A 17,619-nucleotide genomic window follows, 5' to 3' on the forward strand; every position below is an offset into this window, starting at 1 on the left:
AGCCCACCTGTGCCAGGGGACAGCGGGCAATGGCCAGCCAGGCTCCCCGCCCGGCTCTGCAGTGCCTGAACCACCCGATCGGGCAGCCCGGCTCCTAGGAGGCAGTGCCTGTAAATTATTCATTCCTGCTGGGAGCACACTCGTAGTCCCCATTCTGTTCTAAGGCATTAATAATATAAGTAGCCAGAGAAGGCGAGCATGCAGAGACCACACCTGGGAAGGAAAGCTGCTCGGATGCTCGGAGAAGACACCGAGGGGCCGCCCACCTTGGCCATGCTCACAGGGCAGGAGGGCTCGAGGCTTCTTCACTGACAAAGGGGAAGACTCAGGCACTGTGCCCACGATGGTGAGCGCCGCAATCACACCAGGCCTGAGAGCCCGCCTCACCCCTGCCCCACTCCCAGCCGACGAGGCACCAGCTTCCAGAAGGCAGGGCCCCCTCAAGCCGGGTTCCTGCTGCAGCCACGCGGCCCAGTGGAGGTGTTCAGAGCATCCTTGCTGCCCCGTTAAAGATGCCCTGCGGACCAGCCCACAGTGGCCAGCTCTGTCTCCCCACGGGACGACACAGGCCCAGCCTGGGCTCAGCCAGCTGCCAGGGGGCGAGGATGTCAGGCTGGGGTCCCTGAGTCACTTCCACACGAGAAGTCTGCCAACCACCCAGGAAATGGGTGAGGAAGGAAATCCCACAGCTGGACAGACCTGCAGTTTGGGCAAAGCTGCCCAATCCTTGATTGGGGGGATGAGCAGCTGCCCGTGAGGTCCGGAGGGGAGCAAGACCAGCACAGAGGGGAAGCCGGGGCAGGCAGGACAGGCCTGCCAACTCCATGCTCAGCTTGGCCATCTGAGGATGAAGGACAGTCCCTCGCCCCACGCCGCGGGACCCGGGGCCAAGGCCGGGCAGGGGAGGCTCGCACGGAGTACTCACAGGGTCCCTCAGCTCCTCGCTGTCCCGGGGCGAGGTCCGAGGTATTTTCAGGGGCACTTCATCCCCGCATTCGGTGTCCGAGGCATTTGGAGACTCTGCTAGATCGAGGAAGTCATCTCTCTTGTGACCTCTGAACCTGATTTTGTCCAGCCTCCTTAGCATGTTCAGCACTGAGCCCCTCTGCTTTACCTTAACATGACGGTCGGGGTCCCTGCAAGAGAAGAGAGGAGGAGACTCGATCACTTGCCCACACAGCACACCAACCAGCCTGAGCACACCCTCGGTCCTGTTCCCACGCCCTGCCCACGGCTCCCACCTTGCACCCACCAGCCACCAGCCTGGGCCCCTCCACCACTCTGACTCAGCTGGCCAGGCTCCCGCCCCCGCCCCTGCCCCTGCCCCTGATCAAAGCGCCCCACTCCCCCTCCGTGGGCCCCACAAGGCAGAAGGAAGCCGAGGCTCTCAGCAGGACCTTCCCAGCCATAGAGACAGCCAGGCTGGTGCACAGGGAGGCCAGAGACCCTGGGAAAAGCTAGGGTAGAAATGCTTCAAAGAAAAGAGGAGGGCTGACCGCTCCTCAGAGGCCCTCCTCACCAGCCAACCGTCAGGGACACGGTCAAAGCTGTAGCTATGCACACTGCCCAGAAACCACTGGAATGCTCAGCGTTAGTGTCTCAGCAGAGCCCTGGCTTCACGTCCCGACTGGGCCTAGTCCCTGCTCCCCGGGACACGACCCAGGCGGCTCTGTCTCCCTAAAGCACCTTCCTGCTCGCCTAGGCAGCCCTCCCTGGCTTGCTGAGGTCTTCCACACACGGGCTGGTCCAGAGCCCAGGGCTTGCCCACCTGCGTCCCCTCCAGCCTGGAACCACCACAGCAAAGACCCGGTGTGGGGGTCACACTGGGGGGGAGGGCACGTGTGCATTGAAACTCGAATGTCCACCCAGAGCTGTAGCAGGGTGCCCCACGTCTCTGTGCCAACTTGACCGGGAGACGCAAGCCGGCCCCCCAAAGCCCCCATGGGCAGAGTATGAGGGGCTTGTCTGCACGTCCAGCCAACCTCACTCTGAAGCCCCTAGCAGAAGCCACAAACCCCAACCCGAGTCCCTGTCACACAAGTCCTGGACCAGGGCTGCCAGGTCGGGGGCCTCCCACCAGCCCCAGCCCCCCAGCTTCTGCACGAGGCCCTGAGTCCCCTGCAGGAGGTAGGGGTCCCCAGACACAACTGGGCTCAGAGCCTGCTCTGCTGCTCACCACCCTTCTGGGCCTCGGCTTCCACCTCTCGAGGAATAATGCCAGTGAGGCCACCGTGTTCTGGGAGCTCTAGATGACGCACACATGCCCCCATACACACACCAGCATCTCCGTGCAAGGCAGGCAGGGCAGGGGCTACCCAAGATGGAATCCATCCATTTGGCCCCAGCTGTCCCAGTTGGGGAATCTCACAGAGAACCACAAAGGCAGGGAAACCACTTCCTGTTTGGGACCACACGGGCACAACAACCCTCAAAGGATGCTTAAATCACGGCCCAGGGTGTCTGCCTCCACCCTGCAAGGGCCCTCCGCTCCCCCAGCAACTTCTCCCACCCTTCGTGGCAATGCCAACAGTGGGGCTCGCAAGAGTCTGAGCGGAATGGCCCAGAACTCGCTTTGGTCTGAGAAACAGCGGGGGCGCACAGTATGTGGAGGAAGGGGCCCCATGGGCTCCTGGGCCAGGTGCTCCTCGGAGCTTGTTTGGAACACTACAAGGTGGCCTGGTACAGCCCTACTGGTAAAAACCACAGGGCAGGGGATCCCTGGGTGGCTCAGCGGTTTTGCGCCTGCCTTTGGCCCAGGGCGCGATCCTGGAGTCCCGGAATCAAGTCCCGCATCGGGCTCCCAGCATGGAGCCTGCTTCCCCTCTGCCTGTGTCTCTGCCCCCCCCCCTCTCTGCTCTGTGTCTATCATAAATAAATAAAAATAAGTCTTTAAAAAAAAAAACCACAGGGCACCCAATGCCCTCAGGAGCCAGGAGAGTCCAGAAGTGCATGATGCTGGAGGGAGGGAGGGGGCTGGGGGGCCGTGGGCAGGCGTGGAAGGCCGTGGAGGGCGGTGGGGGGCCACAGGGAGCTAGGGCAGCTGTGGAGGGTTGTGGGGGGCCAAGGTGGCTGTGGGCAGCTATGGGGGGCCGTGGGCAGCCAGGACAGCAAGCTGCTTGCATGTGGGTGGGGGCACAGGCCGGCCACCTGGAAAAACAGCTGCTGTGAGCTCCACATAGATGAAACGGGGAAGTATATTTAAAAGAAAAGAAAAGAAAAGAAACCCAAAGAAAATAGAACTGTGCTGACCAAGTCCCTAGAGACGGGGTAACGGTCTGTAAAGAGAAATGACAAAAATAATCACAGAGTCAAAGAGTCCAACAGTCAAGTGGACAAAAGCAAATTTTCATTTGTTTTTCCTTTTTACAGATTTATTTATTTGAGAGAAGAGCTAGAGAGAGCCCGAGCAGGGGGGAAGAGCAGAGAGTGAGGGGGAAGCAGGTTCCCTGCTGATCAGGGAGCCTGACGCGGGACTCGATCCCAGGACCCCAGGATCACGGCCTGAGCCGAAGGCAGACACCCAACCGACTGGACCACCAGGTGCCCCCAAATTTCCACTTGTTAAAAAAAAAAAAACCGCAGTGCAACCATGAACAGGTGTGGCCAATACAATACACGAAGGACAAGCATCCCCGCTCTGCGACCGCTCAGATAAACGGGCAAAAGCTACAGGACCTGGTACACAGACGGGCGAATTCCCGGAGCAGAGGAATTCGCAGCCAGAGGAAATCTACCCACCACTGAGCAAACACCTCCAACTTCCCTAAATAGGAAACACACGCCAGTCCATGTGGCAGGAGGCGGCAGGAACCGTGAACACGGAGACGCCCTCGGAGCCAGCGATGCTGCCTCTTGAGAGCGAACCCAGCACGTGGGGAGTGTCTCGCCCCCTCGGCGACAGGTGACCCAGCAGCATGCCACCACCCGGCCGCCCCCACGCCCAGGCACGGCGTGCTGGAACGTCACACGGCCCGCACACAGGAGGCCGGCCCGAGAGACCAAGGCCGCCACTGGGCCCCGTTACGGCAAACAGGTGTCTAAAGAGACCAGAGGAGACAGGAGCTTGCGTGGGGTGCTCTGCAAAACTCTCTCCAGACGTCCCATGACGCGTTCCTACCGCGTCTTAAACCACAAAAATAAAAGACTGGGTACGGGAAGTACAGCAATGTAAAACCTATTTCCTTTCATTTTCAGAAAGACCCGAGGGATCCCTCGGCATCCGGCCTCAGAGGAAAGCAGGGCGGAGGAGACGGGCCAGGCAGGGACCACGGCTGGGGCACAGGGACACCTGGCTGACGTGTGCCTAGAGGAAAGGCTCAGGGTTGGCCTCACGCTGGCCAAGCTCGGTGCCTCTTGCACGGCTCTAGTTGGGTGGGTTCTCGCCATTCGGGATTCTCGACGGTCCCCGGGCCGGGGCCGCCCTCCTCCCCAGTTCATCTCCAGCAAGCAAATGAGGTGCCAGCACACGGAGGGAGGACAAAGCACCGAGTGTCCAGCCCGGCACCATCGGAAGGCAGTGCACGCCCCGGGCCCAGCCCCACACACTCGGCTAGCCAGGGGCCGTCCTTCCAACTCTAGGCTCCCTGGGCGGGCTCCTCACGTGAGACCGAGGGAGGGGGCTGTCCACCCGAGCAAGGGGCTCCCAGGGGCCCGTCCCTGTCCCCCTGCTCCCCCAGGCTCCTTGGGCCCCCCAAGAGGATGGTCCTCCACACTGCTGTCGGATCAGGACCAGACCCACGACTCCACCCCTGCCTGGGGATGGGTCCAGGCTGTAAAGGGGGCCACGGTGCACCCCTGTGCTGGCTGCAGCGTGGCTCAGCCCCAGAACTACCGTACCTCAATTACATCTGTAAAGTCTCTAAGTAAGGTCATGTTCACAAAATCCGGGGGGGGGGGTGCATTAAGGTGCGACCCAGTTCACCCCCTGCCACCAGCTGTCAGATGTAGATGGAGGACTGGTATGGCCCACTGTCTTGGACACGGAGGAGCCGGGTCTCAGATGCTGAGTGTGACCCAGAGCCAAGCATTCCACACGGAGCCACTCGACAGTGGGCACCCCCTCGACAAATGTCACCTGTACCCTGCACTCTGGCAGCCGCTGCTCTGCGTCCCCCAGCCCTCCCCGATGCCCCCCAGAGCCGTGCGTCCCCTCTGCAGTCTCCCACCCCCTGATGCCCCCCCAGAGCCGTGCATCCCCCAGCACCCCCAGATGCCCCCCAAAACCGTGCATCCCCCAGCCCCCCCACATGCCCCCCCAGAGCTGTGCATTCCCTCTACAGCCCCCCACCCCCTCAGATGCCCCCCAGAGCCGTGCATCCCCCTGCACCCCCCAGATGCTCCCCTAGAGCTGTGCATTCCCTCTACAGCCCCCCACCCCCTCAGATGCACCCCCAGAGCCGTGCATCCCCCAGCCCCTCCCAGATGCCCCCTGGAGCCATGTATCCCCCAGCCCCCCCCACATGACCCCCAGAGCTGTGCATCCCACAGCCCCTCCCAAATGCCCCCCTGGAGCCGTGCATCTCCAGCCCCCCCACTTGCCCCCCCAGAGCTGTGCATCCCCTCTACAGCCCCCCACATCCCCCAGCCCCTCCCCCAGCCCCCCCAGAGCCGTGCATACCCCAGGCCCTCCAGATGCCCCCCAGAGCCGTGCATCCCCTCTACAGCCCCCCACATCCCCCAGCCCCTCCCAAATGCCCCCTGGAGCTATACATCCCCAGCCCCCCCACTTGCCCCCCCCAGAGCCGTGCATCTACCAGTCTCCCCCAGATGCCCCTCTGGAGCTGTGCATCCCCTCTACAGCCCCCCACCCCCTCAGATGCCCCCCCAGAGCCGTGCATCCCCCTGCACCCCCCCGGTGCCATGCATCCCCTCTACAGCCCCCCATCCCTCAGAAGCCCCCCAGAGCTGTGCATCCCCCAGCCGCCCCACTTGCCCCACAGAGCCATGCATCCCCTCTACAGCCCCCCACCCCCTCAGATGCCCCCCAGAGCCATGCATCCCCCAGCCACCCCCCCCGGAGCCGGGTGTCCCCTCTGCAGCCCCCCACCAGGCCCAGCCCAGGCAGCTCCAGTAAGCGTCCCTCCCCCCCCACCACCACCGCCACCCTAGGTGACCCAAGCGCTCAGCAGGGTCTGCTGCCACCAGGCCTCGGAAGGAGCACCCTCCCTGTACCTCTGGCAGAAGCGGACGCGCGGGCACAGGAGCCCTGGCTGCGGCTACCCCAGACCCACTCGGCGCGGGGGCATTCCGCAAGGACCTGTAACCACCTGCCACAGGGAGCGGGCGAGACGGGACGGGCAGGGTGAGGGGCACCCGGTGCCGCGGCGCGGGATGGTGGGGCTCGCCTGGCTCCAGGCAGCACCCACCGGGTTCCACGTCCTCTGCACGCAGGGCTGCGTCCAGCAGAGCTGGCCCGGGACACAAAGCATGCTGCTCTGGAAACCCGCTCAATGGTTTCTGGACACACAAAGGCGGCAGTGTCTAGGGAAGCTGGACTTGGAAATCACAAAGGACTATTTCCCTTCCCAGCCAAGATTTTTAAAAGAGTGGTTCCTGGTCTCTGGCGCTTGCCGGGTCCCAGCCAATCTCCCTCCATGCATGCCGCTGCCCGGCCGGGCCTCATCCCAGGTTAGATAGTGGCTCTCCCGCTGATCCGAGGACGAACGGTGCTCACTTTCCCACAGGACGCAGCCCCGTCCCGCCTTATCCCCGGGGAGTCCAGCTGCAAGCCATGCGCCTCCCCCCAGCCTCAAGCCAGGCCCAGGGACTGTCTGGCCCTCTGCCACAGCTCCATCCTGGAAGACAGCCCCAGACCCCGCGGCCGGAGTGGCCTGGGCCGGCACCGGTGGGTTTGGAGGCTTTGCAGGGGGGAGCAGGAGGGCCGGGGCAGGGTGCGGACTCAGGGGTCCTGACCAACACCCCAAGGATCCCCAGTGTACACATGACCGCCGTCCGGCCCCGCAGGGCACTCCCTGGAGGCCGTCTGAGGCCAGAGACTGCTGACCCCGGCCCCGGCCCCATGCCAGGCTCACACCTGATGACCACAGGTTTCCCCACACACAAGGCTCATCCGAGAGCCACTTTCCTCACCCCAAATTCACCCCTCAGTCCTACTAGGCTGGGCACAGTCAGCAGGACCCCAGATGCTTAGGGCATCAATACCCAGAGGTTCTGCTGGCTTCCCTGGGAGCTCCGCTCTGGCTCCTCTGCTGCCCGCCTGCCGGACATGTCAGCTCGGTTCTGCTGGGCTGAGCGTGGACCTGGGATGGCACGTGTGCCCACCAGCTGCTCCAGCCACAGCCCTGGGAGGAGCCCTCCATCGAGTCTCACTCCACAGCTGCCCTCTGCGCTCCAGGTCCCACACCGTCTGCTTCGGCACCCTGACCACACTCCTGCCCAGCTGGGCCTGGGGTGGGAGGCCCACAGCACTTCTCCGTGTCACAGGAAACCAGACCTTGTGGCATCCCACTGACAGCCCTGGCAGGGCGGCCCCGGCCCAGCCCTGCAGGTCCTCTGGCCACCACCTTTGTCCTGCTGCGGAGCCCAACACCTCTGGTTCTGGGGTGTCTCTCATCCCAGATCCCAGAGCCTTTCTTTCCAAGTACCCACCTTAAAAGCCATCATCCCATTTGGTGTGGGGTCCTGGAAATTCCAGGATCAGGATTTGCTTACGATTTGTGCCCACAGACCCCAAGGGCAGTGATGGCCCGGGTCTCCAGGTGATGCCCCAGCAGCCAATGGACTCGGCAGGGCCGGCCTGTGCTGGGGTCACAGACCCTCGTCCAGCAAACGAAGGAAAGATGCGCAAAGGTGGGGCCGCACTGGCAGGACTCTCAGCGCCAGGAAATCCGGGGCCCTGCACCGGCTCCGGGCCACCAGGCCTCAGCTACAAAGAGCTGTCCTCCCATAGAGCCCGCAGACCAAAGGGCCATCCACGGACTTAGCCCAGGAGCCCTGCTGGGACTCGCAGTCCCGAAATCCATGAACACTTGTGAAAAACTTAACGCCAAGTTTTCACCAACCAGGGTGTTTCTCCGGGAAGGGGTAGGCCTGAATTTGTTTCCGTGGGCAAGCGCCCGCAGGGCTTGTCTGTCCCACAGAGGTCGGGCCAAAACCCTTCTCTGCACCGAGCCAGTGGAGGACCAATGCAGGCACAGGTCCTGCCAGCCCGGCGACCCTGACGATGGCCCAGTGGCCCTGGAGAGTAAGTCTGAGAGAACACAAGAGCCGGGAGGACCCAGGGTGAGCTGCTATCCCCTTTTCTGTGACCTGGAGAGCCCGTGACCCTGCAGGGAGTGGCCCTGAGGTCGCATGTGCAGAGACGCACACGAGAGGGCTACTGCCAAGTGCACAGGCACACGGCTGCACGTGCGCTCTCACAAATGACAGAGCATCGCTGGAAAGCCGCCGTGTGGCCGGCGCCGCTCACGGACCCTCTGAGTCTCCCGGGACACCCCCTCCCTTGCCCACCGCGGCCACAAGTGGCAAACAGGTGTGGCTCACACAGGAATGCCAGCTGATAATTTTGTCTGCATTGACAAGACAGGCAAAGGTGCAACGGGAGGCCCGCACGGGAGCCCTACTCAGTGGCCTCGGACACGGGGACGTCCCTGCCCAACGACAGGACAGCTGCCTGGCAGCGGAACACTTCCTTGGGCTTTCTGCGCTGCTCACAGTGAGGGGCTACACACGTCACCTGTGCCTTGGCGGTTTCTCCATCACTTTATGAAACCGAGACAACCAACAAGGTGAGAAGTGAGGCCCTGATCAGTGGCACTTGGCCGTGTCTGTGGTGGGGCTGCTCCCAGCAGGGCCATCATCAAGCCACCAATATGACGTGCTGGCGCGAGCGCAGTTGGGGCTGATGCTGCGGCCGCCGTGGCCCAGGATTTCCACCCTCCAGATGCGACAGTCGCGCACCACCTGGGGACCAGACCGGCTCATGAAACTAGTGACACAGTTCACAATTTCAATGGATTTCAATGGAATACCTTTGCTTAGAATCCATCTAAGTTTATAGACTTATTTCCATTAACGGCCAGCTCCCCACCTCCCCGCGAACGTTAGCGAAGGTGCTGCGAGCTGGCGTGAGCTCCGTACACCTATCCTGCCCCCCACGCTGGGCCTGGCCACAGCCGCACAGCAATGGGGCTCAGGAAACATCAGGAAGCTCAGGGCTCCCACCCACCCTCGTTCCGCCACGGGGCTCAGGGACAGAGGCTCATGTGAAACAGGAACAAAGGTCAAAATGCAAGGGGACCAAAAACCAAGGGGACCCAAGGCCATCCTGGAAGGTGGGACGGAGACAGTGCGTCCACTGGGCAGGGAGGGGGGTGCCCGAGGGACACACCGCCCCTGAGCACCTGAGGCCGGGGTGCAGCCAGACTCAGCCCACACCCTCACCACTGCAGTCCCCTCGGGTCCCCAGAGGAAGTACCCAGACCCCCCAGGGCCCGGGACCCCGCCAGCTGGTTCCTGCTGTCCAAGGCACTCCCAGCCACCGGGTGGCCACCCCACTCTTCCCACCTCCGGTGCAGCACCACCTGCCTGGCCAGCCAAACTGCTCCCCCTCTCCATGAGGTCACCCTCCCTCGGGCGTCCTGAGGCACGATCATCCATCACACCGACCACAGCTGAGGGGGCGCAGTCGAGGGGGGCGGTTCCCACCGTCTATGCAGCCCGAGAGCCCAGGGCAGGACGCCACCCGCGATGCTGTGTGACCTTGGGTGGGTTCCCCGCCGTCCCCTGCGCCCGGCCTCTGGTTCTGAAAGTCCCTCCCCGGAGGGCTGCTGGGGATCATATCCGGTCATGCGTGGAAGGATCCCGCCTGGTGAGCAGCAGCAAGGAGGCCGAACCCCAGATCCTACTTTTCCAAAACCACATTTCACAAATATCACTAACCCTGCACTGCTGTCATTTCACCTGTGGTGATGCTGCTGCTTGATTGATGGGAGAAGCCAAGGCAGGAGGGTCCAGGACACCGGAGCCCCCACCCCAAACAACAGCCATGAGCAGCTTCCAACCCCCCACAGGCAGGAAAGGCCGGCAGGCAGGGGAAGCAAGGACCACAGGGCCCGACTCACCGAGGGATGAGGCAGGCCGGAGCCTGGGGTGGGCAGCTCAGACAGGGTGCAACCCCAGCCAGCGCCCCATCGCCAAGGCTCAGCCCACCACTCGCCGCCACCAGGCCATGCCCTCTGACCCCAGCTGGCGACCCGCCCCAGGGATCAACAGCGGGGCTATGGAGGCAGGCCCCCCCGGGGCAAGCCCAGCCCTCCTGCTCCTAAAGAGCCGCACCCAGCACCCGGCACAGGTGTGAGCTGGGCCCACCTGAGGACCCGCCTCCAGGCATCTGGGCCTCAGCCCAGACACATGTCACATAGGACCCGGAGTGGAAGCCCAGGGTGGGCTGGCCGCCCCTGCTGTGGAGAGTTCACAGGGCCCCGACCTGGGGAGGACAAACCCCGGCACCGTGCTTTCACTGGCTCCGGGCCTCCTGTGCACCCCAAAACCTGTGCAGGGCCCCAGATCTCAGCCGGGACAGACAAGTTCCCCCATCCCAGGTGCCATATGTCCCAGTCACAATGCTGAGAAGGAAGAAGTCCTGTTACACCAACTGACGGAAGGGGACACTGAGGCTCAGGGAAGCAGCAAAAGAGGGAAGTGGCACATCAGAAACAGAGGCCAACCTCGCTGGACTCCAGAGCCTGTGCTTGCCCTAACCTCACACAGACTCAGCCATCCTACCCTCCCCAGCACATGCCTCTATTAATACCACCCCCACCGTGTGACAGCTCACAGGCCCCTCTGCCGAGGAGATGGAGCAGGAAGCCTGGCGGAGGGGCACATGGATGTTTATTTAAACAAAACGAAGCCAGCAAGAAAGCCCAACACTTAGGAGCAGGTACACAAACACCTCAGTGTCACATAAGCAAATAAAATAAGCAAGCTCATTTCAATTTGTCTCCATCGCTCTTCGCAACCAGGACCTGGGAAGATCCAGCCAATGAGACAGCTGGTAGGAAACACCTTCCAAATTCCGGGCGCTAGGCATGACTTCCTGCCATGGCCCTGGCCCAAGTTCCTGAAAGCAGCAAGGGGCGTGGCTCGCAGCTGTCTGAAAATAGCCTGTGCTGCAAACGTGGCTCGCCATCGAGATACGGCAACAGAGGGACACCCGGGTGGCTCAGCGGTTGAGCATCTGCCTTCGGCTCTGGGCGTGACCCCGGGATTCTGGGATCGAGTCCCACATTGGGCTCCCCGCAGGGAGCCTGCTTCTCTCTCTGCCTGTGTCTCTGCCTCTCTGTGTCTCTCATAAATAAATAAATAAAAATTAAAAAAAAAAAGATACGGTGACAGACAACGTGCGGGGCCAGGCGAGCCTGTTCTGCAAGGGGCTTGGCGGGGACATGGCCTGTCCCAACGTGTCAACGCTGCCGTACCACAAAATGGGTGTGGCCGCTAAAACATTATTTACAGAAGCAGGTGGCAGGGGTAGGTTGGGCCTGTGGGCCATGCTCTGCTGCCCCTAGTCCTATGGTGACAGATGCTCAGTGGGACAAGAATGCTCTGAAAGGTCATGGTACACTAACGGGGAACCTGTGCCCTCGCTAAGCACTGGGGTCACCCCCCCACCAGTAGCCTGAGCATCACACCCGTGCGTGGGCCTCACTACCATCCCATCTTAGGGACAGGGTGAGGGGCTGCAGGTGTCACCCAGGGCGAGGCTAGGGCAGCCCGGACAGTGTCTAGGCTCCCTGGGGCCGAAGGATCTCGGTGGGGGAATCCCGCACGACTCCATCCACCCAGGCCGTGTGCCAGGGGCCCCTCCCCACATCCCTCATCTCGTGTCCGAGGCAGGGAAGCCAGAAGGAGAGCCAGCTGTGAACAGCCCCCCCCCCGTGGAAGGCACTGCCCACCTCGAAGGCCACCCCTCGGGTCTCAGGGCACTGCCCTTTGCTCTGCAATGACAAAGCAGCACAATGAGAAAGCCCTCGTGACACAGGAGCTGGCCCTGGGCGCTGCCTCCCGCCTGCACACCCCAATCCATGCTACATGGCTGTGCACTGCCCCCTCCCCCACGAAGGCTCTCCAAGCACCACCTCTGACTGCCCCCTCCCCAGAGCACTCGGCTCCACCACTCCAGACCCAGCACAGCCGTCACCTGGTCACCTGGCCGTCACCTAGTCACCTGCCCATCACCTGGTCACCTGGTCACCTGGCCCTCCCCTGGACATCACCTGCTTCTAGCCTGTCAGGAAAAGGTGGGTGAGGTGCACTTGAAAGACCTTCTGGGTCCCCAGGCAAATCCAGCACCAAGGTAAACACAGCTTTCAATGCCCCGAGGTGAGAAGGGCTTTTGTGTTTCTCCAAACCACCTGCCCGAGGCAACCTTGTTTTCCCAGATTTCTCTCTGCCCAGCCTAGCCCGGGGCTCCCCCAGGCCACTCCCCTGCAGACCAGGCCCTGGGATATTTATGGGCCCTCTGCGAGGTGTCAAGCACCGCAGGCCACAAGAGGTTTTCCCTGTTTAGGCGGCACAGCCACACGGGGAGGAGAGGCAGACCCCACACTTCCTGCCCAGCAGGCAAGAAAGGAATGCGGCCCAGGCTGGCACAAGCCTGCAGCAGCCCTCCCGCCACAGGCCTGTGCCACACAGCTCGTCCGGCGCCCGGATAACCGCCAGCTCCAGGGTGGCTGCCACGGTGAGGTCTTTCCTCAGGCTGGCCTGGCGGCAGGTGGGCTCTGCAGGCCACACAAGCCAGCTGTGCGTTGGCTGCAGCACGCTGCCCTGGGGACCCGTGCCGCAGGGGTCGTGGGCAGGCGCTACCGAGGCCAGGGAGCAGGTCACACGCCAGGCTCTCAGGAGTCACAGTGACGAGCGAGTCGGTCACACGGCTGTTTAATGAGCACCTACTACGTACCAGATGCAGTGGGTGCGGGAATGCAGAGGGGCACAGCGACCCGTCGGGTGCTTCCTAACCACGGAAAGAGGAGCCGGGGACTGGGGCACTGGGTGCCACGGGCCAGGGAAGGCCACTCAGAGCTGCAGGAGCCCGCCTCGGGCTGCAGAGGAAGACACCCCGGGGAAAGGCAGCACTGGGCCTCACGGCAAGACAGGCAAAGGAAATGGGGGGGCGTGGGAAGCGGATTCGGGGGAGGGGACTCGGGCAGAGGAGCTCCCAGGGAGTCTCTGCCTGTAGCTGCTGCACTGAGAGCCACACGGACGTGGGCCCATGGGCTTCCCGCCTTCCCGCCTCCCCCTCCGTCCCCACCTGCCGACCTCTGGGAGGCTGGAGTCCTGGCTCCTGCACTCCTCATCTCGGGGCCAGGCCAGCACTAGGGATTTCTTAAACATCAGGTGCTGTGTTTCTGGGGTCCCCCTTCCACACAGGGGTGGACACTGAGGTTCAGAGGGGCTCGCAGCCATGCCTGGGTGGAAGCCCCGTCACGGCTGCCCTGTCCCCCTGGCTGGGGAACCAGGCCACCAGGCTCAGGGCTGTGCCTTCACCAGATTCCCAAGTAAACACTTGGCCCGATTTCCAGCACCAGAGCCAGAAAATAAACACCAGACTTCCAGAGGACTCAGCAATCCCACTTCTGGGGAGGCACCTCGGGCTCAAAGAGATATGGATGGCTAGGTGGGTGGGTGGATGGATGGATGGATGGATGGATGGATGGATGAACAAAATGTGGCCTATACGTACAATGGAGTATCATTCAGCCTCCAGAACGATGGGCATCCTGACACCTGCTACCACACGCTTGGACCGTGAGGATACCGCTCATGGCCAGTCCACTTCTACGGTCCCCAGGAGTCACAGCGCAGGCACAGAATAGATGGTGGGCGCCAGAGGTGGGAGGAAGGGGATGGAGAGTCAGTAGTCATCCATGCAGACGGAGTTCCATACAGTTCCAGAGATGGATGGTCACGCACAAGAGAAACGTACCTAACACCACCAAGCTGTACACTCAACGATGGTCAGAAGGCTGTTTTATAAGCCTTATCACATCTATATGGCCTGTTATATATATATATATATATTATGTATATCCCAACGTGATTATATACAAACACACAAGGAGAGACACCCTGAGCAAAGTCCCTAAGATAATCAATAAATCTAATGTGATTCCCCTAAAAAAATATAAAAAGATTTTAGAGAAAGCAAAACACACTAAATCTAAGGTTTCTAAGAAAAAGTAAATAAGCCAAATAACTTGGAAAATTCTGGAAATCAAGAGTGATGAGGAGTGACCCCCACCAGGTAACAGAACATGCCACAGCCACGGCCGTTCTGCGTGCGTGGGGACAGCGTGTGAACAGGCAGCGGGGCTGCAGAACAAACCAGAATGTACTGAAGCCGACCCAGACCCAGACCCAGGCCCCACTGGGATCAAAATGGCTTTTCCCATCAGAGGGGAAGAGACACACTGGGGATATCCGGGTAGTGGTGCGGAACAAGGGGGTGTTGGAGCCGCACCTCACACCTTCCCCAGAGAACAGTGGAAGCAGCCCGGGGGCCAGAGGAGAGCATCCGGGACCCCGGGACTGGGCCGGGCCTTCCCAAGCCAGGCATGAAGCACGGCAAGAACACAGATCACATTCAAAACACATTCCTGCAAGGCAATAACCTCCGTCAGGAGTCAAACAAATGATAATCTAGGAAAAAATGTTTGCAGCACGTAATACGAAGGATTAATTTGTCTGACGTTCATAAACAGCCCAGTAGAAAAACAGGCAAAAGATGCAGACAGCTCCCAGAAAAGGCAAACAAACAGTTCTTAAAAACATATGGAAAGACCATTAATCTTCACTTATAAAGACAAAATCAGATCAAGATTCATTGAGAAACCCTTTTCCCTAACAGACCGACAAACAAACACGCAGCACGTGGGCGTGAGGACAAGGGAGCAGGGTCCCCTGCTTGGAGAGGGTGCACGGGGCTATTTTGCAACATCCAGTAACGGTACAATTTCATTTCCAGGAACCTCTCACACTTGCAAAACGATGCGCGGGCAGGTCATTTCACTGCCGTGTTGTTTTTGTAACAGCAAGAAGAGGCTCGTGTCCACCCGTGGGGGCAGCTGCAGATGGGGGCCCCCAGGGTCTGAATGAGAAGTGAGGACCCTCCCCACACACACCCTGCTGCAGAACTTGCAGCCTGTCAGTGTGCAAGCCAGCAGCCCTGGGGCACCAGGAAGAAGGGGGGAAGGGAGGAGGGGGAGGAAGGGGGAGGGGAAGGGAGTCAGGGCAGGGGGAGGCAAGGAGGGGAAGAGTGGGGAGGGAGGAGAGGAGGGAGGAAGGAGGGGGAGGGGAAAGGGCCCTGGAGTCCCATCCCAAGCTTCAGCCTCTCCTGAATCCTGAACCTGCTGACTGTTCCACAGCAAACTAAGTTTCAAAACTAAATGTTTTATTTTATTTATTTATTTATTTTTAGAATTTATTTATTTATTCATGAAACACAGAGAGAGAGGCAGAGACACAGGCAGAGGGAGAAGCAGGCTCCATGCAGGGAGCCCGACATGGGACTTGATCCCGGGACTCCAGGATCATGCCCTGGGCTGAAGGCAGAGGCTCAACCACTGAGCCACCCGGGAGTCCCAAAACTAAACGTTTTAAATAAAAGATAAGGATTTTAAATAAAACCAAAAAAGTGAGAAGGACCTTCATTCACCACTTCAGGGAAATCTCTCCTGAGGCCAAGCCAGCAATTCTCAGGGTGTGGCCCAGGAACCCCTCAGGGGGACCCACAAGATCCAAACTAAGGCGTCCAGTGGTTTCCCACGCTCGCTGTCACGCCACAGGGGACGGGCGCACTGGTGACCTTGCTGTGCCCCGTCACAGCCCCTGGGCCTGCAGCTGCCAGCGCTGCTCCCTCACTAATTTCTTTTTTGGCAGGAGGCAGGGGATGGTGATTTTTTTTTTAATTTAAATAAAACCATGCCATTTACATATACCTGTGATGGGCTTCTAGTTGGCAGTTTTTCACAACTTAATAAATACTCTTAAGTGTCTTAGTTTTACTTTGTAATCCAACCCACACAAACAAGGGCCTTCCGGTGACCTCATTAACCAAAGATTATAAAAGGTTCTGAGACCAGACGGCCTCCCCAGTGACCCCGGAGAAGGGATGCGGGGACAGGCCAGTGGGCCCCCGACGCCACTGCCCCCTCCAGAAGCTGTGTCCACAGGCACCATTGGAGTGGACCAGGGCGGGGGCGCAGCAGGCCTGGGGGACGGGGGGCTGTGAGAGGGGGGCAGGGCCTGGGCACCGCGTGCTGGGGTCACCACGGGTCCAAGAGGAACCTCGAGGGGCAGGAGAGAATGCCCTCCTCTCAGGGACACAGACTGAGCCCAGAGCCGGGGGTGAGATGGAGGCAAGCCCTGTCCCTGGCCAGGCCCGCAGCTACACCTCTCCCCTTGTCCCTCACCCCTTGGGGTTCAGGCTGGAGGCGGTCCCAAGCACACAACCTTCCCCCACCCCATGTTTACAAGCATCCTTCCTGTCTCTGGGTACCATGCACTTTCAGGGGCCACAGAAGCCTCCTCCTCCAGGAAGCCCTCCCTGACGTCCTCCCCCAAGGGTTCCTCGGTCCAAGCCCACCCACCCCCACCCCACGCCCTGGGGCATCTGGGTGAGCATGCGCATACCAGCCCACCCCTGTGGGTCTCAACACCCTGCCCCACGCAGACTGCAGCCCAGCAGGCAAATGAAAGCGCTTTTGGCAACCAGACCACGGCTCCGGAGCACACATGGGCTGCCCCCCGGGGACAGCCTGCCTGTGAACGCAGGTGGAGCAGAAGGGAGCGGGGACAGGGAAGGAAAGAAAGAGGTTGAAGGGGAAGCAGGGACACAGGTGTGAGCACCCCGGCCAGCAGCTCCGCCCCGAGCGGCAAAGGCCCCCATGCATCTGCAAGCCCGCAGTGGACAAGGCGACCCTGCACGTGACGGACACACTCCACAGTGACCTCACACCCCGCACTGGGAGACGAGGACCGGGTGACACCTGTGGGTGGCTCACGAGCTGGCGGGTGCGCCCCGGAGACCCCAGCATCACGGCCGTGAGAAGCCAGGCAGAGGACCGCGCATCCTGGGGGCCAGAGAAGAAACGCTGTGGGGCTGAAGGGCCCCTCTCTGGGGGCCCCTCAACAGTTCTGCCACCAGCAACTTCCCGGGGCCTTTAGGGTCAGACGGGATGGGCGCTGGGTGCTCCCCCGGGGCGCCCCTCCTCGCAGCTCCCCGGGAAGGCGGCGCTGGGGCAGCCGGGCTCTCCACAATCCCCCCCAAGAGGTCGCTCTGCCAAGTGATTAAAACCCACACCTCGCCTTCGCCTTCGCTCCTGCCAGGACCCCCGCGGCGGAAGCTGTCAAACGGGGCTCATGTCCTTCCACGGAGAACCCAGGGGACACGGCGGGGGTGGGAAAAATCAATCCCCAGGAGCACGACCATGAAACTCATGGCTCAGACTCTGAAAAGCCAACGGGGGATCCCTGGGTGGCGCAGCGGTTTGGCGCCTGCCTTTGGCCCAGGGCGCGATCCTGGAGACCCGGGATCGAATCCCAGGTCGGGCTCCCGGTGCATGGAGCCTGCTTCTCCCTCTGCCTGTGTCTCTGCCT

At 61.3% G+C, this 17,619-nt stretch overlaps 1 protein-coding gene across 3 annotated transcripts in view; it reads right to left on the reverse strand.

Annotated features, from left to right (window-relative positions):
• Positions 1–17,619, reverse strand: part of GRAMD4 (GRAM domain containing 4) — a 74,320-nt gene that overhangs the window by 38,513 nt on the left and 18,188 nt on the right. For all 3 annotated transcript variants that reach the window (XR_008664932.1, XM_055329039.1, XM_055329038.1), the window contains exon 2: positions 926–1,136. Coding sequence is in view for 2 of the 3 variants with exons in the window: in XM_055329039.1 (XP_055185014.1) it covers positions 926–1,136 (211 nt within the window). In the remaining variant the exon portion in view is untranslated. The remainder of the gene's footprint in view (positions 1–925; positions 1,137–17,619) is intronic.

This window comes from Nyctereutes procyonoides, unplaced genomic scaffold (genome assembly GCF_905146905.1).
Source record: "Nyctereutes procyonoides isolate TBG_1078 unplaced genomic scaffold, NYPRO_anot_genome, whole genome shotgun sequence".
NCBI lineage: Eukaryota > Metazoa > Chordata > Mammalia > Carnivora > Canidae > Nyctereutes > Nyctereutes procyonoides.